This window comes from Triturus cristatus, chromosome 6 (assembly GCF_964204655.1).
Source record: "Triturus cristatus chromosome 6, aTriCri1.1, whole genome shotgun sequence".
Taxonomy (NCBI): Eukaryota; Metazoa; Chordata; class Amphibia; order Caudata; family Salamandridae; genus Triturus; species Triturus cristatus.
In genome coordinates, this window is record NC_140589.1 from 389,844,572 (window position 1) to 389,868,873 (window position 24,302).

The 24,302-nt window shown below is 48.6% G+C and overlaps 1 protein-coding gene across 3 annotated transcripts in view; it reads left to right on the plus strand.

Moving 5' to 3' along the window:
* Positions 1-24,302, plus strand: part of TMEM18 (transmembrane protein 18) — a 123,640-nt gene that overhangs the window by 26,782 nt on the left and 72,556 nt on the right. For 2 of the 3 annotated variants that reach the window (XM_085610790.1, XM_085610788.1), the window contains exon 3: positions 2,840-2,894. In XM_085610790.1, the coding sequence (XP_085466916.1) occupies positions 2,840-2,894 (55 nt within the window). Of the gene's footprint in view, positions 1-2,839; positions 2,895-3,798; positions 3,859-24,302 lie in introns of all 3 variants that reach the window. The other variant, XM_085610789.1, reaches the window with a different exon arrangement.

Here is a 24,302-nt window from a genome sequence, read left to right on the forward strand (position 1 = left end):
AGGACTTGTCGTAGGAAAAAGATCCCAAAATCGTAGGTTGGTTCTAAGAAAAAATATCTAATACAATGCGCAGCGACTTTGAATAGCACACAATGTCGTTCAGATGGTTTTTCTGTGATCAACCAACTCCAAGGAACAAGTAATGTTGGGTAACCAACCAAGGACTCCAGTCTTTATTCATCTATCTAAATTTCTTTTGCTACATCCGAGTCAAATTTGTTTCTACTTATGGCTAGCTTAGGTAAGTTGCCGTTCAGGGGGCCTCTGCAGTTCATGTTGCAGTTTCTATCGGGTGAGACTTAAATCATCTTAGTGTAACTTCTTCTCCTTTCCATTCAACTTTCGGAGTCTCTGACATGCCCTTAGTGACTAGACCATGTGATGCAAAGATTGGTCACTCTTTCTCAGACTTGGGTGAATAATGCAAGGGCAAACAGTGTTGTGCATCTTTGCAAAGATAGTGTAGTTCTTAATCCTCAACCAAATGTTATTTTTGGCCCTCGGAAGATGCAAAACTTTCATGTTAACCAGCAGTCATGAAAAAATACATTTTATAGATAATTATTCTTTTGACTGAAATCAGTAGAAAATTGTTGCTGTTTACTGGCGTTTTTGAGGCGCACGGATGTCCTAATGAGTTCTACTTTGGTAGAGTAGATCATGTTTGTACATATTTTCTCATTAGAGGATTGCAGTGCAGCATGCCTACTTTACTGCTCCAGGTGGCTATTCGCTAGAGGTGTGGCGGGGAGATTGGGTGGGAGGGTGTTGAGAGCAGTGGGGAGGGACCCTTCTGTTAACTGACCATGTTGGGAGTTGCAAAAGATGCGGCGGATATACTGCATCCTCCCAGCTCTAAATAAATTTAAAAATATATATATATATATATATTGTAGTTTTTTATTGACAAGTTTTAGAAAGTGGGTTATTCATTAAGAAAGTGGTGACCCTGGAACTTACTAAAATTCAATTTTGTTAAATCACTTCCTAACTGAAAAATCCCAGGAATTTATGGCACAAGCACCAGACAGTTCGCCAGAGAAATGCAACCAGATTATACTTTTTTTAACCTCTTACAATACAAGGCAACCGCTTCCCTTACCTCTTCAAACCCCATCTTATGTTTTTTCTCCCCTGATCTCTTAAACAGCCTCAGTCCATCCTATATTAATTCTGGCAGGTTCAAATATGCCTTAATCCACATTCAGTAGTATTTGCCCCCATGTCTCTCTTGTACCTTTTGGCTTTGGGACCTTCTTTACCTTGCACTCTACACAGCTCCCTGCAATGAGGTCTGAGTTGCATTGTGAAGCCTTGTCCCTTCCATCACCTCTCACACAATTCAGCCAGGGCACCTCGATCCTCCCAACCATCATACATCACATCCGGCCAGGTACACTCTGCATTTACCTTTTCTTCAACTGGACCACATAGCTCCCAAACCATCCTTCGCAACTGGTTTTGGTCAACTTGTTTATCCTCATCAATGGGCACATCAGTAATCGCCCCCATCAAATAAACCTAGCTTCTTTGATTATACTAACCAGCTGGCACTTATTTTTTTTTATTTTTTTTATAACCTTCGGATGTCTCTTACTAGTGTGTTTCCCTCACATGGCTGGAGTACCTCAGTGCTCAAATAAACCGAGAAGCATGAGGTGCATTGCGGATCTTGGCATAGCAGAATACGTTCTTTATGCAAGTGGATAGCCAGAAGAGAAAGCCAGTCCATGATTAAATGGGAGCCCGGCAGGTAGAAACGGGGGTGAATGAAGGTCGGAGATAGCCGACCCAGAAACCAGGTCAGAAAAAACCATAGCACTAACGCTCTCCCTTACTTCCCAACATTAAGGTGTGAAGTTCTAGGTCTCCCCTCAATTCGAATTTGGCAACAATTCGAATTCAGAAAGTAGGTGTGTTCTGCAGAATTCTTGTTATGGGCTTTTCTGTACTTGCCTGCTTTGAGGCTTCATCCTGTTTGGATTTTGTTTGACTTGCAAGGCTATAGACACAGTTTTTCTTTCTGTCATTTTTCTGTTCCAATACATGTACTCTTCTGATTGGGACAGTGATTTTCTTCAATACATCCCACTTTCTAACTGAAGGATTTTTTTAGGTTAATATGGGCATTAAAATAACCACAAAACAGTTTACTGTGTGGCAGCCCGCAATCCTGGCTTGCAGACTCCAAGGCATGCCTTCCTTTTGGCATCATATGTATTCTGCAGTACTACACATTAGTTGTACATCAAGGTGGTGGGCGGGAAGGATATACATAAATATAGTTTTTTCTCTTCCATTCAGGATTCGTGTACTCTTCTGTATTTCATTCACTTATTCAGTTTGTGCCTAGGCAGTATTGTGGCCTGTGACCATTTGGTTTGCGCATTTCACCAAGTGGATTGTATTTGGTAGTGCTATTATTTAATTAGTATCCATATCAATTGTTCAATAATGAAAGACTAAGGGAACCATACTGGAATTTAACACTGACATTTGGGTCACTCGGATGTAGTACTGTACAGCTTGTAGTCTACACCCCTCTCGGGTCTGCTTTACCGTCTGCGCACAAACAAAACCAAGTATTTTTGCGATGTGGTGGTGTGGGGCAATATAGAAGAAAATGTATGGGTGAAATGGAGGACTTTAGTACGATTATGTGCGCCAGCATCACAATTTAGCAGTAGTTATCTTTTCAGTTTTATAAGCAGGAAATGCAAACTGTAATAACTGGCCTGGTATTACAACTGTGTTGGCAAAGCCAAATGGGGCATAAATGTTGCTATACGTTTTAACAACATTCTTTAAATTAAAGTGAGAGATATTTCTTTTTTTTCAGTGGCGTTAGTGTACAGTGCTGAATACATCAATGAATTTGCTGCAATGAACTGGAGGTAAATTATGATTCTTCATGCTTTGATTTTCTCGTGTTGATTGAGGCACAGAGTTGTTCACTTAATGTCATTTGATATCTTCACACAAGAATGCTTCTGAATAAAATGGAGTCCTGGTCACAAGTTTTAAAATATGTGTCTGTAAGCATTAAGAAAGTAGCATCCTCATGACTAGACAAATGAATATAGTTTCCCTATATGTTTTTATCCTTGGTTTGTTAACAAACGAGAGGAGACTTCCAGTGACATAGCTTGCTTGCTTTGAAAATTCTTGCAATATTTATACTAGCTATAGCTACATGTTTAAGACGCTTTTAGCAAATTCAGCATGTCTTAGTTATTATACATGCACTAACTAAGCAGCTAACCTTCCTGTGATTGAGTCTTGCACAGACTATACTCCTTGTACCACAATTGTAAGGGCCACTAGCCTTATGAAGCAGTGAAGAACTAAATGTGCCAGGGTTACCACAGTTATGTGTAAAAAAGAAAAGTCAATGTATGTGGAATTCTGCTTTAAGTTGTCCAGTAGTATTGTGTTGCACCATTTGAGCTTGAAGCAACCTTTTTTGTTTTAATGAAATTTGCAATTTATTTAGCAGATTATATGGCAAGTGCGGTAAGTCCATAATTATATGGTAAACATCGCAGCTACTGAATTGCATAATTCCACTGGCCTAGACCATTTGTCCATTGTTTTATCAACAATCTCCTCATAACAGGTAAATAAAACCTAAACATTCTCATTTGAATCAGTGCCCGTTGTTGTACTTCAAAGAGAACATGCTTAACACTCTTCTTTTTACTCACTGTACATATTTTAAGCAATGCAAAGGGTGTTCTTTCCTAAAATTCTAGGTCCTTAACTGTATAATTAAGTATTGTTCTCTTCTTTTTCTTGCAGACAGGCAACAAAGCAGAGTAGTCCAGTATTTCACTTACTGCTTACAATCAACACTTCCTTGTATGGAAAAAAAAAACCTTTTCAAGATAAGCTACCAAACTTTGAACATGTCCTCTTTGATAACATGTAAAGTGCCCTCAGAAGGCCATCTCAGGGTTCTTGTGACATTTAAAAACCACCCTGCCATCAGTCTAGTAGATAATGTCACCAAAATGCATAGATTTCAATATTTACCATATTACACAAAGACGTGTTATGTATATATAGTCTCTTTCTCTAATGGGTAACTGCATGCTGTTGTCCAGTATTACCATTTAGGGGTTCTGGTTACATCGTAAACCAAAGGCTGAGTGGTTTGTAAATGTTAGCAGAACCCCAAGACGGCTATGGTGGAACATATTACAATAGGTACCCCCTTTGTATTTTCCATATTGCACGTTTAGTTTGAGAGAGTAGGCTTGGAAAACCCTTTCTTAAAAATGCAGCTACTAATAGCCACCTTATGAGGATTAGAATGTTTAGGTTTTGTTGAGGTTTCTTAAATAAATTGTTAATAAAACAATGTCCAGTTGTGAGGGTTAGTGGTTGCTGGTTTTTAAACTCTGCATACTGTCCCTGGTGCATGCGCTCTGACCCCTAAAACATGATGAAATCTGATGATCTCCAACTTGCATATTTACCTTTCCAGTACGGCTATAGTACATGATGCAGAACTTACTCCCATGGCTTGGACGATAAACGTCGTCTGTAGACTGCTGCACATAATATAGGCCTGGAGTCCAGTCTAATGGAAGGCACAAGTGTAGCCTGACTGCTGCAGCTTTTAGGCTTTCAGAGATACCATTCAAAATGACCCTTTTCAACAGGAAGGGGTACTACTTTTGTACCATGAGTAAGGCTTGCAGCCCACAAGATGGGTCGCCCAGTGTTTTAAAAGTGGAACATTTAAGAAATTAGTGTTAGCATGTTCTTACCGCGACTAACCCTAAAACGCTACTTTCATTCTATAGGTTAGTGGTTAAAATGCAATTAAAATACTCTTTATATCTTTGGCGTAGAACCAGATACAAAGTTCACTCAACCACTATTTTTAATATTTATTTAAAGCCCAATTAAATGATGATGTTGGTTTTGGATTAATACACCGGAACAGAAACTATTAGAAATGTATACTTGTTGTTCTTCAAACTCTAGTACGCTAATTAACATTAGCCTCCCTTCAGCTGCTTCTTTGATGAGGTGTGAAATACTACTCCCAGAGCAGAAACCATAGGCCTGGCCTGGCAGAATGGCCTGGATAGGGTATGTGATCCAAGAAGGGCAGTTGAGGAGAGTCAAGGAACAACTTTAACTTCAAAGGGACCTGAGGATCCCTGCTGCTTTATATTGTTGAGATAAGTAAGGCCTAGAGAAGAGAGATGTTTGATCACCAGATACACTTTAGCTTCCCTGGCTCCAGTTTCAGAGGAGGAGGAAGCTGGCATCAGATCTAGTTTGGTGTTGTTAAGTGAGACGGGACTGGGGACTGCTCTTTACCCTAGAAACCTTCATGGTTGTGCCATGAGTCTTCTCCAGTGGCAGAACGTTTCTTCTGTATTGGATTTCACTGAGAATGGTGCATGTAGGATAGTTTGCAGTACAACAAACAATATGTACTATAGTACATACTTGAATATATACTAGAAAGGAGGAAATGGTTTACCTGGGGAACTTGTTACCGATTGGTTAGGGGGTTTCTAGGAGTCCCCCCTCCCCATCCCCTGCATTCACTAGCTAGTGAAGTGAACTAAAATAGCACTCTGCCTCGCTGCTCTTCAGAAAACCCCTCCAACAGTGGCGTTTGAGGGAGGAAGAAAACTCAGTGGACACCAGAAGGGCTGGACCTACTCCCAGTTTTGCCCAGGACTGAGCGGTGAACTCCAGGGGTGTAAGAAATTGGATTGTTGGCCGACTGGGGTGTGAGCCCTAGTCAAGCAGCAACCACAATCCTTGTCAGGGTAAGGTACAAGTAACCCCAAATTAACCTGTGCTCAACCCCCTGGGTAGCTTGGCACAGCGCAGTCAGGCTTTACATAGAGGCAATGTGTAAGGTTTTTGTGCACCACTTCAGACAGTAAAAACACACTGCAAAAGGATACCACAACAGAGTTCAACAAATAGAGTAGTTTTTAAATAAATAAAACCAGTCAAAAATCCAATTGGTAGAACCAGAGAGAACAAATTGGCTCCTCAGGGTGCGGCCAAGGGCTGAGGCACGGGGCTCTGGGTGAGCGGTGACTGCCCTGGGAAGCTTCCCTTCCTCCACAGGGTGGGATGGAAGAGGCCTACTGGAATTGGGGCGGTGGTGGCAGAAGTGGACTGGCCTGGACACCCAGGCACTAAGGACATGAAGATGGTCAGAACCCTCTCATCTTCCTACAGAGTCCCCTCCACCCCCGATAGGGAAGGGGTCATTGCCACGCCACCGGAAGCTAGAGACGTGGGGCTAGGGTCTCATTCGGTGGCATTCCTGGCCGGCATAAAAGAAACCAGATGGGCCATGTAGCTCAAAATACACTGCCGCCCACATGGAAGCTGGTCAACAGAGTGGCAGAGGTGGAATCCACTGTGGCACTGCTAAATCCCATGGTGGGGCAAAACACTGCTTGCCTGCAAAGGTTGGAGAAAGAAGTGGTGCTTCTGACGGAGAACGTTGATGACGCGGAGGGGCACACTGGCCGCAATAACATTTGTGTGGTTGTGGTGCCCGAAAGATTGGAAGTCCCAAACATAAAACTGTTTCTTAAGAACTGGCTGTCCACTGAAGTATTAGAGGGGAAAACCTCAGTGGTTCACTGTAGAATATGCCCATAGTCCCGGGGGCTCCGCCACCTGTGAAAGTAGCTAGACTGTTGATCTTCATGGACCACATACTCTGAACCACGGCCATGGACACTAGAGGGTGGGCGCGTGAGCATCTATTTATTTTTATTTATTTATTTTATTTTTAGGTTTTTATAGAGCGCGTAGTCACCCTCGAGTATCCCAGCGCTGAAACCTCGGACTCCTAAGGAGGGGGCAAAGAGAAGCTGCTGACGACTCAGGGAAAAAGGAGGGTTTTGAGGGACTTCCTGAATCGTAGGAGGTTTGGTTCAGCTCTGAGACTCGGGGGGGAGCGCGTTCCATTTTTTAGCTGTGTTGACTGAGAAGCGGCGGCCACCTATGCGGGCCTTCTTCACCCTGGGGACAATAATAAGGTTTCCCTGTTCTGACCGGAGCGCTCTCGTCGGTCTGTATGGAGTGATCCAATTATTCAGAATAGGGGGGCCGGCGTTGTGCAGAACCTTGTGGGCCAGGCAAAGGGCTTTGAAAACGACTCTTTCCCTCACGGGGAGCCAATGAAGTTTCCTCAGAGCTGGTTTGGCTGATGTTCTTGCTGGGGTGTTCGTGAGTAGGCGAATTGCGGCATTCTGGGTCTTTTGCAGTATTTGGAGAGTGGCTTCCGGTGCTCCGAGGTAAATGGCATTGCTATAGTCCAGCCTGGATAGAACTAAGCCTTGAATCAGCAGAAGACGGGACTGGGATGGTAGTAAAGTGAGCACCTTTCTGCATGATCTGAGTAGGCCATAGCAGATGCCAGCTGTTTTCCTAGCCTGAGTCCTGAAGGTGAGATCTGTCTCCAGCCATACTCCCAGACTCTTAACCTCTGTCTTGGGAGTAGGGGGTTCACCCATACAGGCGGGCCAGAGGTTGGAGGGAAGGCTCATAGTTTTGTGACCTAGGAGCAGGATCTCTGTTTTTGACCCGTTTAGTTTGAGGTCTGAGTCACTCATCCATTGATGGACGTTGGAGTGGCAGTCTCGAAGATTGGAGGGCTCTAGCTTGGGGTGGGAGAGTGTCACCACCAGCTGAGTGTCGTCAGCGTAGCTGACGATAGTGACTCCGAATGGTGAGACCAGCTCCTCCAGTGGGGCCATATACACGTTGAAAAGCGTGGGGCTCAGTGAAGAGCCCTGAGGCACTCCACACCGGAGGGGGATAGAGGGGGAGCGGCTTTCTCCTTCCCAGACTTGGAAGGAGCGTCGGGAGAGAAAGGATGTGAGCCATTTCAACGCGCTGTCTTTCACGCCGATGTTATCCAGGCGCTGGGCTAGGACCTGGTGGCTGACAGTGTCGAATGCCGCGCTTAGGTCTAGGAGGACCACTGCCACTGATCCTCCAGTGTCGATGATTTCTCTTGCCCTCTCTACGGCATAAAGGAGGGCGGTGTCAGTGCCCTGGCCTGGTCTAAAGCCTGTCTGGGAGTTTTTAAGGAGATGGTTTGCTTCTAGGAAGTGAGATAGCTTTTTATTTGCAAGCTTCTCCGCGACCTTACCTATCCAAGGGAGGAGCGAGATGGGTCTGTAGTTGGATAGGTCCGCGGGGTCTAGCGAAGGCTTCTTGAGTAGTCCTTTGACGACAGCCTCCTTCCAGCTTTGTGAGACTTCTCCTTGGACAAGCGAGGTGTTAATAAGGGCAGTAAGTTTAGCTATGATGGTCCGAGTGATGTCTTTAGCGAACCGTATGGGAACTGAGTCACTGGGGGCGCCACTCTTAGTAGATGCTAGAGTTGCTGCCACTTCCTCTTCGGTGACTGGTCCGAATGACGCTAAATGAGGTGAATCGGGTTTATCAGGGGAGTTCCCTAACGAAGGGGGTGAATCCTTGGCTTTTTCTGAGGTGGCAGAATTGGTAGCAGGAAGGGAGGAAAGGATTTTTTTGATCTTATTGTCGAAAAAATTGGCCAGGTTGACACATTTTTCTACGGCTGCTTTGGGGTCCATGGGTATCTGCGGGGGGGCTGGAACATGGAGAAGCCCTTTGAGGATAGAGAAAGTCTCTTTGGCTGAACAAGAGGAGTTTTTTATTTTTTCCTCATAGAAAGAGCTTTTTGCCTGACTACACCACCATCGTGCAGAAACAACTGGAATCATTCATGGCAATTAAACTCCATTTGTTCAAATTGAACTTAAAATACGCAGTGTTCTTTCCAATGAAGCTCAGAATCACACACCCTGGTGGGGCCCACTTTTTTTACATTCACAACAGGGAAGTGAGCAGTTTTAGGCCTACAGCACGTAGGTGTATGGAGGGTAGATTTGGTGAGAGGGGAGAAGTTCATAGGAACACACTGTAGGAAGGTGGAATCTGACTACATGGTTGCCCCCACTTTTTTCCTGGTGTTTTGATGGTTTTTGACTTAGTTTGGCTGGGAACCTGCTATTCAGGTCCCAGCCTAGCTGCTGCCTCTCTAAATGGATTCCTAGTACCTTAGGTACACAACAGATTGGATTCTGAGGTGCCCTTAGAAGTCCCTAGTATATGGTATACTATGTACCCAGGGCATAGGTACCCCAGAGGCCTGCCAGGGGCTGAAGCATGTATTATGCCACCCCTGGGAAGCCCTCCAAAATGACATCACAGGTCTGCTACTGCAGCATGGGTGTGGTGGTGCATGCACCCCTTACAGAGATATAGGTTCACTATATCTCACCTATCACCTGCACATAGAAACCTATCAATCACCCCTATGGCAGGCCTTATCAATCCTGAAGGCAGAGTGCTTGTTTTTGTGTGAGAGGGTGCCCATGTATGAGCAGAGCCCCTCTGCAGCCTTCGGAACCTCTTCTCCGGGGTTGTCTGTGATGCAGCCTGACCATATACTCTTAAGTGCATTATAGCCCAACAGTAAATGCTAACTTTGGACTGGCTGCACGGAAACATGTCGTGTTTGGTGTCAAACACCTTGGAATCATACCCTCACACCAGTAACTGGTGTGAGAGTATGATCCCACCCTTCTAGAGGTAGAGACATGACACCAACTTAAAAGAGCCCTGGCATCACAAATTGGATGCTGCTGCCACAGACACGAGTCTGGCCTCCTTCTGCTGACTGAAATTCCGGCAGGAGAGGCCTGGACAATAGGTTTCCTGTCACAGGGAGGTGTCACCACCTCCCATACAGGCTTTAGTGTATTGGGGCTGGGTGGGTGCACTCTGAGAGTGCTTTGAAGTCCTGCACTGGGGGCACATTTGGTGTCCCTGTTCATAGTCCAGCTCAAACCGGTTCAGGGGCTACCAGCCCCTGCTCTGGTGTGAAACTGGACAAAGGAAATGGGTGTAGCCACCTCTCTTTCCAAACCCTCCCATAGGTGGGTCCCCTGAGTTAGTCCAACCCCTTCCTTGCGTATAAAGAAGGAACCTCTGTAACCAGAACTTTAGATATCCCTGGACGAAACTCTGAAACTTGAAACTGAATCCTGGAACTTTGACGATCTGTTCAACGCCAGATGACTGAAGAATCTCCCTTGGAGTAAAGGTGTTACTCATTGCTTGGCAGGCACCAAAGACGCATCTGTCCAGTCTGCGTCTCTGAAGCTCCTGCCGGATGCCGAAGGCTTTGCAACACTAGAGGTGGATTTCCAGACTTCCCAGAGGCCAAAGCTGAGATCCGTAGCCCTCATGGGTACCGTGGAACCGGAACCCCTGGGCTCCGTGCACATTTACAAGTGCATCAGCTTCTCGACGTCTCCTGAGGCTGTGCATTGGGTTACTTGTAGCCCAGACCCCAAGCAGAGAATCCACCGAAGATTGTCGTCCTAGTCACCCCGAGTGACCCGTGGGCCGCCATTTTGTGATTCCTATCGAGGTCCCTTCGCGATCCCTGGTCCGTTGACTGGTGGGTCCCTTTGAAGGTAACTGACTTTCTTTGGGCTACCCTGGTTGCTCCAGACATGTCCTCACTCCTCCTCGCTGGGGGAGTCCCTCTGACTTTGCTGGTCCGCACCGAAGCATCTCTCTCCTTTCTGCGTGGGTAGCTGTTGCCAAGGCTTGTGTCCAATCCGGGCACCGACGCTGCAGCACTCAACATCCTTCGTGAGACAGCTCGAATCCAGCTCCTGGTCGTCCTGTACGCCTCCTGGTCCTCGTGGCTGAAGAGTCCAGCTTCACCTTCTTCACCTGAAACACCCGACATCGGTGGGCATTCGTCTATCGGGCCCCTGTCCCCTCTGCTTTCAGGTTCTTCACATCTTCGATCCAGGCTTGGATCTCTTCGGACACTTCGCATCTTCCCGGCAGCAGCACTTCTTCGCCAGCTTCCATTGAAAACGACAACGTGACTTGACACCTATGTACCCGGCTTCCCTGGGTGCGGTAACTCGAGAACTCCGGTGCTTCTGTGGGTGTTGACCCTAGAACTTCCTAAGTCCAAGAGGGCTTGGTCCTATTCCATCTCCAAGTGTCCTATATCTTTAAAAATGTAACCATGACTTTTCCCATAGAAGCTAACGGGAGCTTGCGGCTGTGTTCTCGCACTGCACACGGCCCCGTGGGTCCCCTGCGTCACTACCTTGGGTGGTTCCGTGGGGTCCCAGTGATTCTACAGGCTCTAGCCCTTGTGTCTAGTTAAGTCGTGGTTCTTATACCACTATTTTAGTATATGGTTTGGCTCGCCCCTAGGGCCTAATTTGTATTGTGCTACTTTACTGTAATATTTGAAGTGTAACCTATGTGTTTTGACCTCTAGCCTCATAAACAGACTAGCAGGGTGTGTTTAGGAATAAATACAAATTATATATATATGTATGTATATATGTACCTGGGACGACATCTAGGTGTTCCCCTGTGTTGCTGAGGCAACAAGTGCAGTAGTGTGTGTGAGAAGTTGGCCTGGTATATGCTGTCCACTAGTTATAGTGGGCACCTTGCACCAGTCCAAACAACCCCTTACTGATGATAGGTTAAAGACAACCTTTATTGAAAGCTGTGGTAGCTATGGAGAGCAGCCTTCAGGCTAAGTCTTGAAGGAATGTAAAGCAGCTTGTTTTACCAGTCTATAATCTCTCGAGTGGCTAAATGAAAGGAGACCACGTACGGTCTCGCAGACCCACCTATAACCATCTCTCAGAGTATCAGTTTCCTTGCCTAGCACAAACCGCAGCAGAGCCTTCAGTTGTGCCTGTCTCTGGACACAGGCCTTCTCATAATTGTACTCCAGCTCTGCGTGGTGTTGCTGGCACTACAGAAGCATCGTCTCGACTGCCCAGGATTGTGACAACCGCTGAGTAGGAGGCTCTTCCTGTATGTCATGTCCAGGCTGTCCATAGGCTACAACCAGGCCATGCACACCAGCAGGAAGAAGTTGTTCAGCAATGTTGGGATTTGCGGGCCGAACGGAGCAACTCAGGGTGCTGGAGATCGGATGCACGACTGGAGCAAATTTCCAGTTTTATTGACAGGGAGCCATAGTCACCTGCACAGACCCAAATCCTAACTGCCAGCTGTTTCGGAAAAGAATCAGGCTCTGGAGGGCTACTTGGTGGCATCTGGGGAAGTGTTACCTGGCGTGGACGACACCTCAATGGATGTGGTAGTCTCCATTACTGTGTTGTGCTCAGTAAAGAGTGTCAAGGCGTTCTCAAGGGTGTCAAGACAATCTATTGCTTTGACCTGTAAGTAGACATTTTTATGTACAAGTCATAAACGCCTGTTTTTGTCTTGACTCTTGTTTCCTGGTGGCCTCAGCATGAGAAATCTCTTTCCTAGGCGCTCTCACTAACAGACAATCTTTCTGGCACGGGATCCATTTTCCTGGGGCAAGGGTCCACCAGTTGGCTGTCTTTGTGAAGTTGTTTTTATAAACCTGCAGTGCCCGTGCTGTAATTTAAACTTCGTTCCCGAGTCAGGCCATGCTGGCCTTCTGTACTTTAAGAAGCAGAACATCTGTTATATTCGCCCTTCTAACACCCAGTGCCGCCATGCCAGAGGCTTTTTCTCTTTTGGCTATTACATTGCATTTTGCACTTCGCTGTAACCTGAACCAACCCCATTGCCTGAGCTGGCTCTAGATGCCCGCCAGGACTATGTCAAAGCAGCAGAAAACAGAATGCGAGTCACAAGTTCGATCTCCTGCACTCTACAAACTGTTTTGGTACAAGCCACACTGCACATGGTTCAGGTGATGCAATGATTGCAGGCACATCATGTGCCCTGTTCACACGAGTTTGCCCTGCACCCCCTCTGCCAGATGCGCAATTCAGTTTTTCCTCAGATGTTTAGCTAACAAGCTCCAAACTTTCTGATCACCGGAATGGCACCGCTTTGATAGCCTGCCATCTCGATTCACTAGCGTCACGATTAAACCTCTATGGCAAGCTCCTTGCTGAGCCAGGACCATCAGCCCACATGCACTCTTCAGCACAAATCGGATGCCCCCCAGAAAGTTGCAAAGATCCAAAAAATCAGAAATCTCACAACAGAGTCGACCATAAAACAGTCCGCAGGCAAAATACCAAGAAAGCAGCCGGAATTAACACAGACGGCAGCTAACTAGCTCCCCACTGCCGCCTTGTTCTTCTCAAAACTCCTTGGGCCACAGGCGAAGAATGGGTTTTCAGCTTTAGTTTTCATGTGTTTTGTTTTACTTTTCTCCAGTTTTGTGCTTAGCAGATTTCTTTCCACGGTGGGGAACCCCTCTTGTCTCCGGTGAATCTGCAGATCTGGTTCGGATTTTTTTCTTTTTTTTATAGTTGAATGTTTTGTTTTCTGATAAACTCCAGCAGACCCCGCCTTTAATGACAGCCAGATGTGTATATCAGTGAAGATGACATTTTTGGGTCTGAGAGAAGAAGGTGTGCTGTGGACTTCAAATAACTTTAATATTACAGTGAAAGAGGGCTGGGGAAAAGGGTGCGGAGATCAGAGGAAAAAATGTTTTCTGTGAATGAGACTTTGACTAATTATTCATTTGGTGAGAAATTGAAGCCAGCGATGGACGGCACTCCGTGGAATGTTGCAGAGTTTTTATGCTGCACCACGGAATTCTGAGAAGTGAAACTTCACGAGTTCCGCCCACCCCTAGTCGCTGGATCACTCTCAAAAGAATTCAGATTGGGAAGAGACACATGGCAGGGATGTCCCCTCTCACCCCCTTTCTGTTGTTGACAGTGGCAATTGAGCCATTTGGAACCTGAAAAATTCTCCGGGGCTATGGGACTCTACTAAATGAGCGTCAGGTGAAACACCACTCAAATTTAGATTACTGTGATCCCCACTACATGAGAACACACTTACCCAAATCTACACCACTCTCCTCACCAACAGTTTACCCCTTCCCTCCCCCCTTGATGCGCTCAGGAGTAGATGGGAATGAGGCCATGGGGTGTTGTAGGATCATTCTTGGGGAGGCCTGCAGATAACCCAGGAAGGTGGCCATATATGCGGGATTGCGTCTGATAAAGCAAAAAATATTCCACAGGGCATACTAGGTGCAGATATTCCTTTTTGTGATGAGGAGGACTGGGGACGGCTTGTGCCTAAGGGGGTGTTGGCAGAAGGGTTCCCTAATGCACACATTGTGGGACTGCCCTTTGATAAGGGAATACTGGAGAGGGATAAGTGGCAGGATATCCCAGGTTATCGATTCTCCACTGGTCCTGATGTCCCACCTAGTGATGATGGGAATATGCGGGACCCCACCTTGGATAGGTATGCCGTATTACATTGCAATTTGGCATTGGTGGTGGCAAGGAGAGACTTTTTTTTTTTTTAAACTTTATTTTTGTGCAGGCATGAAAAAAAATTACAGATGTGACACGTCCCAACCCTCATGACAAACTTACATCTTGTTATGAGGATCATAGCCGTTATGCGCCCAACCCTGCGGCCGGGCCGCGACACCGAGGTATTTCCAATAGAGTGCCAATGTGTCTAATGTTACGCGTTTCACATGGAACCCCACGATCCTGCTTTTTGTATTGTTTTTCTCCCACAACACCCCCCACCCCTCCCCACAGAACCAATAGCACGTCCCCCTCCAGGGTGGACCGACAGCTCCCACGTCCATCCAACTATGTGTCACCAGTCCACCGGTGTCCTACTTGTATAATGCATTAGTGCTTGTCCCCCCTCCACAACCTAATATAGCATCTCACATGTACGGCATCTCCAAATGAATCACTGTCACTGTCTTGTACTGGCCCTCATCGTTATCAGGTGGTCCCTCCCGCCCGTCCCCGCCATCTACCCCTCTATGTGTGTCCTCCTATGTGTCCCACCTCTAGGCCATGGTACTGCCTCCATTTACTCCATATCTTTCGAAATTTTTTGGGACAGCCTCTCGCTTTGTATGTCACTCGTTCTGCTGCCATATAGAGGTCCAGACCTCTCCTCCATTCCTCTATCTCCGGTCTCTCAGCCACCCCCCAATATTTCGCAATGTCCCTTTTCGCTACCACCAGCGCCAACACCAGGAAAATGATATGTGGGCGCGGCAGGTCTACTTCGGTCACCATTCCCAGTAATGCCAGTTTCGGGTCTAGTGTTAGCTCCACTCCCAACACCTCCCCCAATTCTATGAAGATGTGAGACCAATACGTTTGAATTTTCTCACAGGACCATAGAGTGTGGTAGAAATCTCCCTGTTCCGTATTGCATCGAAGACACGTGGCGTCTGCTATCCTACCCATCTTGTGGAGACGCCTCCGGTCGAAGTTTGTCCTGTGTAGTATATTTAATTGGATCAGCCTCCGCCTTGATTTAATGGCGACTTCTCGGGGGTGCATCAATATCAGCTCCCAGTCGAAGTCCTCAAGCTGCCCTACGTCCGCCTCCCATGTATCTCTGAGTTTCGCCAGATTTCCCAACATGTTGTTTGTGAGGGTTTTATATGTAAGCGAAACTGCCTGGTGTACCATCTGCTCCTGTAGGAGTCTCCCTTCCAAAGGTGAGTATTCCGGTATGCCCTGTAGTGATATCTGCTGTGCCTTCCAGGCGTGTACTAGCTGCAGGTGCTTGTATCGTTGTGTGTGGTGTAATCCGAACTCTGCCTGCAGCACCGCAAACGTCTTCAGCTCACCTTTACTAATCACGTCCCCAATGGTGGAGATCCCTATGTCATCCCACCTTTGGAAGCCTCTCAGTTTATGTAGTTCCTTCAACCATTTACAATGCCACAGTGGAGTCTGACGCGTTGGCTTCCCTTCCCATCCCGTGGATCTAGTAGCTCGGGACCATGCTCTAATCGTAATCAAAGTCGCTGGCAAGAGCGTTCTCTCCGCCTTTCCCCCGTACAGATAGTGAAGTATATTGTGTGTGGATAGTTTATACCGCTCTAAAGCATAGGTTGGGTGGTCTGCTGGTGCGTGCAGCCAGTCATTAATGGGGGTCAGGTGTTCCGCCCAATAGTATGCCTCCAGGTTCGGTAACGAAATCCCTCCACTGTACTGATGCCGCTGGAGAGTCTGGAGCGCAATGCGTGGTTGTTTGCCCAGCCATATGAATGACCGCAGGTCAGCGTGTATTCTAGTGATAGTATTAGTCGGGAGCGGATAGTACTCATTTTGAAGTGCGTAGAGAAATTTGGGTAGGGTAATCATCTTATACATCGCCGCCCTCCCCAGTAGGGTGAGTGGCAACTGTCTCCATCTCGTCATATCCTCCACTGCCTCCTTCAGTATTCGTTCCACATTTCTCTGGATGAGAGCCTTTTGTCCAAGGTGACATATACCCCAAGGTACTGGAACCCCTCAGTGGTGGTGAGTAGACGTTCCGGTAGCGTTACTCCCTGTACTGCTCCCCGTGGCGTATACAAGACTGATTTATGCCAGTTGATGGTGTGGCCTGCCATTCCCCCAAAGTCTTCCAACTCTCTGAACAACTGCCCTACGGATATCTCGGGGTTCGTGATATACAACAGTACATCGTCTGCATATAACGAAATCTTTTCCTGAGTATCCCCCGACTCGGTGCACCTGAAGCCATGGATCTCTGGGTTCTGCCGAATTTTGGCCGCCAGTATTTCTATGGTGAGAGTGAAAAGGAGAGGTGACAGCGGGCATCCTTGTCTGGTGCCCCGCTCCACCCGGAATTCGCGTGATAGGCACCCATTCACTCGTACCCTCGCCTTCGGCGCCGCGTATAGCAGCCCTATCCATTTTTGAAAATGGGGGCCTAAGCCAAACCGACGCAACACTGCCATGAGAAAGGGCCAATGTACCGCATCGAACGCTTTTTCCGCGTCCAAGGACAGGAACCAGTGCGGCTCCGTTCTACCGTGTATTTCTTGGAGCCAGTTGTGGGTCCGTCGGAGGTTGAGTTTTGTCGCCCTATCCGGCAAGAATCCGGATTGGTCTGCGTGTATAAGGTCTGGGACCACCGTTCGTAGGCGCGCCGCTAGAATTGTTGCCAGTACTTTTACTTCCATATTTAGGAGGAAGATGGGGCGGTACGAGGCACAGTCCTCCCTCGGCTTTCCCTGTTTGTATATCGGCACTATGGTTGCCAATGCTAGATCTCGTGGGAGTCTCCCTAATCCGTATGCTTCTACATATAGCGCCAACAGGTGGGGCGTCAATAGGTCAGCCGTCTTTTTAAAGAATTCCGCCGGGAACCCGTTTGGCCCCGGCGTCTTCCCCGTTTTTAATTTATTGATGGCTACGGAGATCTCCTCCCGTGTGATTCTCGCCTCCAAAGGGGCGCTGAGTTCCTCATCCAAAACTGGGATATCCAGATTGTCCATATAAAGTAAGGCCTCTTCCACTGACCCGAGGTCCCGGCCCCTATAGAAGTTCTCATAGTGCCGCGCGAAGGCTGCTGCTATGCCCCCGTCGGTAGTTTCCAGGCCTCCCCCATCTTCCCTGATTCGCTCCACCCACCTCGCGGCTTGTTCTTTCCTGCTAAGCCAGGCCAGGAGCTTGCCTGACTTGTCGCCCACATCATACAGGCGGTGTAACGTGGCTAGGGCTTGCGTCTTTGCCTCATTGGAGACCAGCTCCCTATACTCCTTCTGTTTGTCTTGCAGTTGCCACAGTATTCCTTCCCCTCGGTTTACAAGGTAGTGACTTTCTAGGGTCAGGATTTCGTGTTCTAACGCTGCTGCCTCCCTGTGCTGTTTGTTACGCTCATCCCGTAGTCTCCCTCTGAGTCTATCTCGCACCACAGGTTTCATGGCTTCCCAGAAGACAATGTTAGATTCCACTGAGCCCTTGTTCTCCGCTACATACACTTTTATGTCCGCCCTCAGACCCCGCACTATTTCAGGGGATTGAATATCCCAGGCCGCCAATCGCCATTCCGTCTCACGCCTTTCGGTGTTCTTCCCTAAGAGCGCATAGAGGGGGGAGTGGTCTGAAATTCCCCTTGCCTTGTACGAGATCTCATCCCCTTCCGACAGATACTGTCGTGCCACAAAAATATAGTCCAGCCTGGAGAAGGTTTTGTGGGCCCCTGAGTAAAAGGAGAATGCCTCTTGCGTCGGGTGTCGCCACCGCCATGCGTCGGTGAGTCCCATGTCCGCCACGTATTTCGCAAGAGTTGTTTGAGACCCCCCTCGGTGTTGTGCCCCCGAGCGGTCTAAGTCTTCCGACATGACATCATTGAAGTCCCCCCCCACTATTTGCATCGTATCCGCCGTTTCCAGTAAGATGGACGCTACCTCCCTGAGTGTGCGTGTTTGGAGTTTCGGAGGGGCATATACTGAGATGATTGTCATGCGTTGTCTGTTCCACTCTCCCTGTACTCCCACGTATGTACCCTGTGTATCGCTCCACGTACGCGCTACTGTGAAGGGGTGTGTTTTGTTAACTAGTATTGCGGCTCCCCTGGCGCCTGACGTGTAGCCCGCATGATTCAAGACTTTGTATCTCCCCCTCGCTATGAATGTACATTTTCCCGCCCTAAGGTGGGTTTCTTGCAGGAGGATGAGGTCCGGGGCGGTCTTCTTTATGTAGGAATTCACTAAACCCCTTTTTATTTTGGAGCCCAGACCATTAACATTCCAGGTCATAATGGATATCCCCTTGCGTAGACCGTCTGTGTTTGTTAGTGTACCTGCCATATTGTGTAGGTCTTCTGGAGGTCACTAGGCGACCCTAGCGGCTGCGTGTGACAGTGTGGACTCCCCTTCCTCAGATTGTGCCTCTTTGTGCTATCCCTTGTCCAACTCCCTCCCCTGCTTCCCCAACTTGTTGAAACTCCCCTGTGCCCCCTCCGGCCCCCCACCCCACCTCTCTCCCCTTCCAGACTCGTCCCCATCACGGTCCAAGCTGTTAGTAGAAGTCGGTCTGTCACCCCCCCCACTCCCTCCCTCTACAAAACTGGTATTGCTAACAAATAAACCGTACCTGAAAACACAAAAAGCGTTAACGGAAGGGAACAAGAAAGGAAAAAGAAAGAAACAACAACTAAAAGGGTGCTGGCCACTTGCGTGTCATGTCCGTGTCCCGGCCGACAATCTAACCCTCCACGTCTTCCAGGGTCACGAATGTGAGTCTTGCGTTGTCGGTACTGTGCTGCAGTGTTTGTCTGATACGTCCTGTTCCAACTGCCGGATCTCTGATTCCAGTGGGTGTAAAGAGCGCTGTTCAGTGTCCGACACCTCGCCCTCCCCCTCCGAGTCCCTGAGGTGTACTCCTTCTCCTTCCGAGCCTGTCTGGTCCCGAGACCCTTCCTGAGGTCTGTGTGCCGTCCTCGACGTCCCGGGTGATTCCGATCTCCCCCTCCTGGCTCCTGCCGATGCGTGCGAATGATATGGGGTGCCTGTGTATCTCGAGTAAAGTCTCCTGGATCTCCTCCTCTGCTGTTTTGGCGTGTCCCACCGCGCCTTATCCTGTGCCGCCCTCACCAGCTCCTCTCTCCCAGCCGTTTCCCGACTATTTAGGATCGGTCTCTCCTCCAGCCAGTGCCATGCATCCTCCGGATGGCTGAAGAAGTGTGCCTTATCCATGTAGATGACTTTGAGTTTCGCCGGGAAGAGCAGCATATACGTAATGTTCAGTGATCGCAGTTTGACCTTCACCGAGTCAAAGGAGCGCCGCTGCTTCTGGACCTCCTGACTATAGTCCGGAAAAATCATTACGTTGGTGTTCTCAACTCGGATTTCGCCCAGTTTCCTTGCTTCCCGCAATATTAAGTCTCTGTCAGCGAAGTTGAGGAATCGTGCGATCACTGGCCGGGGTCTCGCGCCCTCCGGAGATTTCGCCAGGAGCGCCCTGTGCGCTCTTTCGACCACGAAGCAGGAAGAAAAACGGGCTCCAGGGAAGGTGTCCGTGAGCCACTTGTGCAGGAAGGCTGCCATATTGTTCCCCTCGATTCCCTCTCTAAATCCTACGAATCGGAGGTTGTTCCGTCTCGCCCTATTTTCGGCGTCATCCACCTTCCAGAGCAACTGTCTGTGTGACGCCTGGAGTTCCGCCATTTCTCTTCGAAGGGTGGTTATCGAGTCCTCCGCCTCTCCAATGCGTGCTTCAGTCTCGGACACCCTGGCGGAGAGGTTCTTGAAATCTTGTCGCAGGAGTGTGACCTCAGCGCCCACTTCCCCAATTTTGCCCTCCAACGCGGATCGGGATTCCTGTATGTCCGATCTCGACGCCTGGAGTAACCTGTCCGTGTCAGAGGCGCCCTCTGCCGCCGTGCCCGTGTAGTCTTTGGATGACCTTGGCGCTGCGAAGAGATCCAGAGTGCCTTGTTTGGGGGGCTTGGGTGGGGGGTCCCTCTTCCCCATCTTGCCTGATTCCGTGGTGAACCCAACTGCGAGCGACCTGGGCCGAGTGGTTGTAGCGGTCTCCCCGGTGTGTGTCCCACCGGGATCCAAAGTGTCTCGGCGCTGCCCGTCGTGCGTCCAATCTCCAGTACCAACCCTGCACGAGGCAGCCCCCCCCGTTATCACCTCACTCTGATCGGCCAAGGTGGTGTACTGGGTTGGTGCTCCACTTCCTCCCCGCCTATCTGGTAGCGGGTATGCCTGTCGCGTGTCTCCAGGTGCCCCTCCGCTCTGCCTGTCCCACCACTCCTCAGTGCTGCACAGTGCGGTGCGCGGCGGCGCCCCTCCGAGTTAGCTGTAGTGGGCCCATCGTATGCAGAGGCACGTCCAGCAAGATTCCAACTGTCCCCCGTCTCCCCCGCCGCTGGTTGGAGTCTCCTTCCTCCCTCATGGCCCTTCGACAGTGCAGTGTGGATGTTACCTTCTCCCCTGCTCTCCAACCTTGCGCTGCACTAGTCCCGCTCCTTTACACGGCCAGCCCTCTCCGTGCCACTGGTCTCAGCAATAATGCTTCCGTGGGGCGGTCGGGGGGGGGGGGCGCCTCTCCCAGATCCGCACGGCCGTCAGTGCGTGGCGGTCGCCAGTGTTGCCTGCGCGCCCACCTCCGTGGGGCGGCGGTGAGGGCGTGAGGAGTGTGGGTGGGGGGGGGGATGGGTCTCCCGCCACTGGGACCCCTCGTTTCAAGTCAAATGCCCCCACTATCGGCTGCTGTGCGTTTGGGTGGGCAGGGCCGCCTTCTCCCGCTCCGCTCACTCACCGAGTGCATCTGCGGTCGCGGCCGCCATCTTGGTGAAGGTGGACTCACGGCGTCCGCTTCTCCCCCCGCTCTAGCTGTATCCAGCGTACCGCCTCCGTGCCTTCGCTGCAACCGGTATGGGCAGGGAGGTCCTGTCTCCCGCCGTAGAGACCGCAGGGCTCGTCTCTGGCCGTCAGTCTGGTGGAGTGGCCGCCATGTTGGGTAGGTGCGCCTCCCTCCTCAGCGACACCCACCGCACCCGGTCCACTCTGCGCGTGGCCCGGCGTCCCTCTCTGGCCCAGTCGAGGCCGCCGAACAGCACGCCACCCTGGGCTCCGGTCCCTCCGCCGTCCGCTCTCGTGCCGCTGGCCGTCACCGGAGCGCCTTCGCTACGTACCGGCTCTTCGCCCGGCGGGCGGACCTGTAGGCACCCGGGCTTGTACAACACTCCGGTCGCGGCTGGCGCCAGTGTCCGATGGTGTCTCGTCGCTAGCAGGTAGGCTCCTGATCTTGCCGGGCTGCGGCACTCTGCCCCGGGCCGTTCACCGCGCCGCCATCTTGTCCGGCCGTTACCCCTTCACCACGGGCGCCGCGTCCAGGTCAGCCAAAACTTCCTCTGTAGGCTTCGGTTTCGGGCTTTGTCTCGCTCGTCCCTCTCCATGCATCCACCGACAGCCAGTGTGTGATTTTAGGCCGGTGGAGATATGTAATTTGTCAGATATAAAGACGTCGGCCGGGAGCTCCCGGGAGACACGTCTAGCCCTGCATGCTGCTGGCCACGCCCTGTGGCAAGGAGAGACTTAATCTGATACTGGAGGGCGGCTAAAATCCCGAAATGGAAGAACTTGAGCTGGATTATGAAAGCCGAGAAGTTTGTTTACCAGCTCTAGGACCTCGCGCCCTCATAGTCCATGCCAACTGAAATACACTTTCGTAATTCATGAAAGGCTAGCTTTATGTCTTGAGTTCAAGAGACAAGCATCTAATTGCCTTGTGTGAATGAGGCTGGATTTCTCAAAAGAGAAATCACAAACTAAAAGAATGAAACCTCTAAAGAAGAGCATCCCAGATGGTGTTCCACCTGCCTTTTTATGAAGATCTTCGGTTTCCTAGTTTTATTGTAAAAGTGCATGGATAAAGATCAATGATCAACTCATACTTTTCCTAAAAGTGCATTTTTATACTCCTAAATTTAGAAAGTAAAATGTGTACTAATGGGCCTCATGTCTGTTTTTGGCAGCCCTATTTCTTCATTGCCAGCCACACAACGCACTTGTTATGTATAACAAACTTTAAGAAACCGTACTCTCCTCTTATTGTAAAATTGTGTTTTTGACTTGGGGAGGAAATTTAGAAAACTATTAAGGCCTTAGTTAAAGCCCTACTTCTCAAATGTGCCTTTTCTTCGCCCATGCACCATTCCATGCAAGACACCTTTCCTTGTGCCTTGTGATTCCTGTTAGCATTTCGCCTGTCGACGCCTTTTTTTTCAGCAGCACTGTTGAGGTCTTTAACGATCATTAAATTCCTTCTATCCTCAAATTATGAATGAGGGAGAGGGCACATGTGGGTAATCGTGGCAGTTACTTACCACAGTGACCGACTTAATTCCCCCGTGGAAAAAAACAAGGATGTCAGTTTGTTTATTTTTTCCACTTTCCAACAATTGTTTGGGCTTACATTCCCCCTCAGAGAAGGTATAGAAGGGGCCTTGCACATAGCAACAAAGAGCAGCTTCTTATAAAAGAAGCCATCATTGCGCTGCTGTGGCAGCATCCAGGAGCTCTCTCTAGGGAGCCTCAGTAAAAATATCACCTGGGCGAGTAGGGTAAGTAAGTAGTTCACGACGCAGGGTCTGTGTCGTGAAGGAAGGAATGCTCCCTGAGTGGGCTTTGACAGACAGTGACTATAGCTTCCATTTGGACCATTTTAAGTGGTCTTTTAGCTCCCCACATTCCATACAGGAATTGAGCAATATTATAAAAGGGGAGCGATTTCAGGTAGGTTTTGACCAGGGTGACGTCACCCCGGTTGATAGCTATCTTTGTGTGCTTTCCCCCTTGGATAATAAGGCCATTATGAATCAAACCCTTAAAGTTCCAACACCTTGTTTCTAGAACAGGAGCTTCTGAATTGTAAGCGTTTTTTTCCATGCAGGCTGATGTAAAATGTGCATGGAGAGGTTAATGCAGATATGGAACAATGTACTAGAACAATACGAGGAGAATTCTTAGTTTTAGTCATTTATGCCATATATTTTATAGGGCTAAGAATAGTTACTGAGAAAGATCCCTACTTGAATCTGGTGTCCTTTTTCCACATTTGTTTAATGAGAATATACATGCTTGATTTTCAAAAATTGGGAACGTATTTAATATATAATACAAACACACGAAAAGGCATGATTTGGGGAACTTTTGGAGAGTACGCATTTTCATGTGATTATTCTGCCCTCTGCACAGGTAACTGAATAATCCTAAAGATGTCTGCAGCACCCATCTTGCAGTGCTGTCACAGCTTGCGGGCTAAGGAACGCTAGTTCTTCATTATAACTGTTCCTTACAGGCAGATATTCGACAAAGAAGGCGTGGTGATATGTGGTCGATAGTCTAACGAGGTTTGTCTCTGCTACCTGCTTTGAATCTCCTTGGGAAAGCTCTTCTAGCCAGTAGTAAATAAAGATGCAGCTCTTTAATAGTGTACAATGGTCTGTTTTACACGCTGTCTGGTTTGCTCAGGTCCCTGTTTATACTTGAAGCCTATCGATCCGTAACCTTGTGCCCTCCTGGTCCTTATTTCATCATTTCTCTGTGGTGTCCTACTGGTACTTGGCCAAAGTAGTTGAAGTGGTTATAACTGATTTGGATCCACAAGCTCTTCAGTGGAGTTGAGAGGAGCTATTTATGTTCACCTCACTGGTCTGAGTCTGCTTGAGCAAGGTCGTGTATAGCTGAGAACAAGCAACATTAATAGAGACCAATGACATGGTCATCTACTCTTGCTTATGACATAAGGGGACACTTTACACCCATTCCCCGTACTCTGTGATGAGCTGTGGCACGAAATCTAAAGCTTCAGTAACATATTCTGGTTATCTGAGCTTTGTCAAAATCCAGTTCACTGCTTGACTGATTAGAGCACACTGTGATCAATATAGAATGCGGTTTATCATAAGTCTTGACTATGAATAAAGGACGGCCCACTTGGATC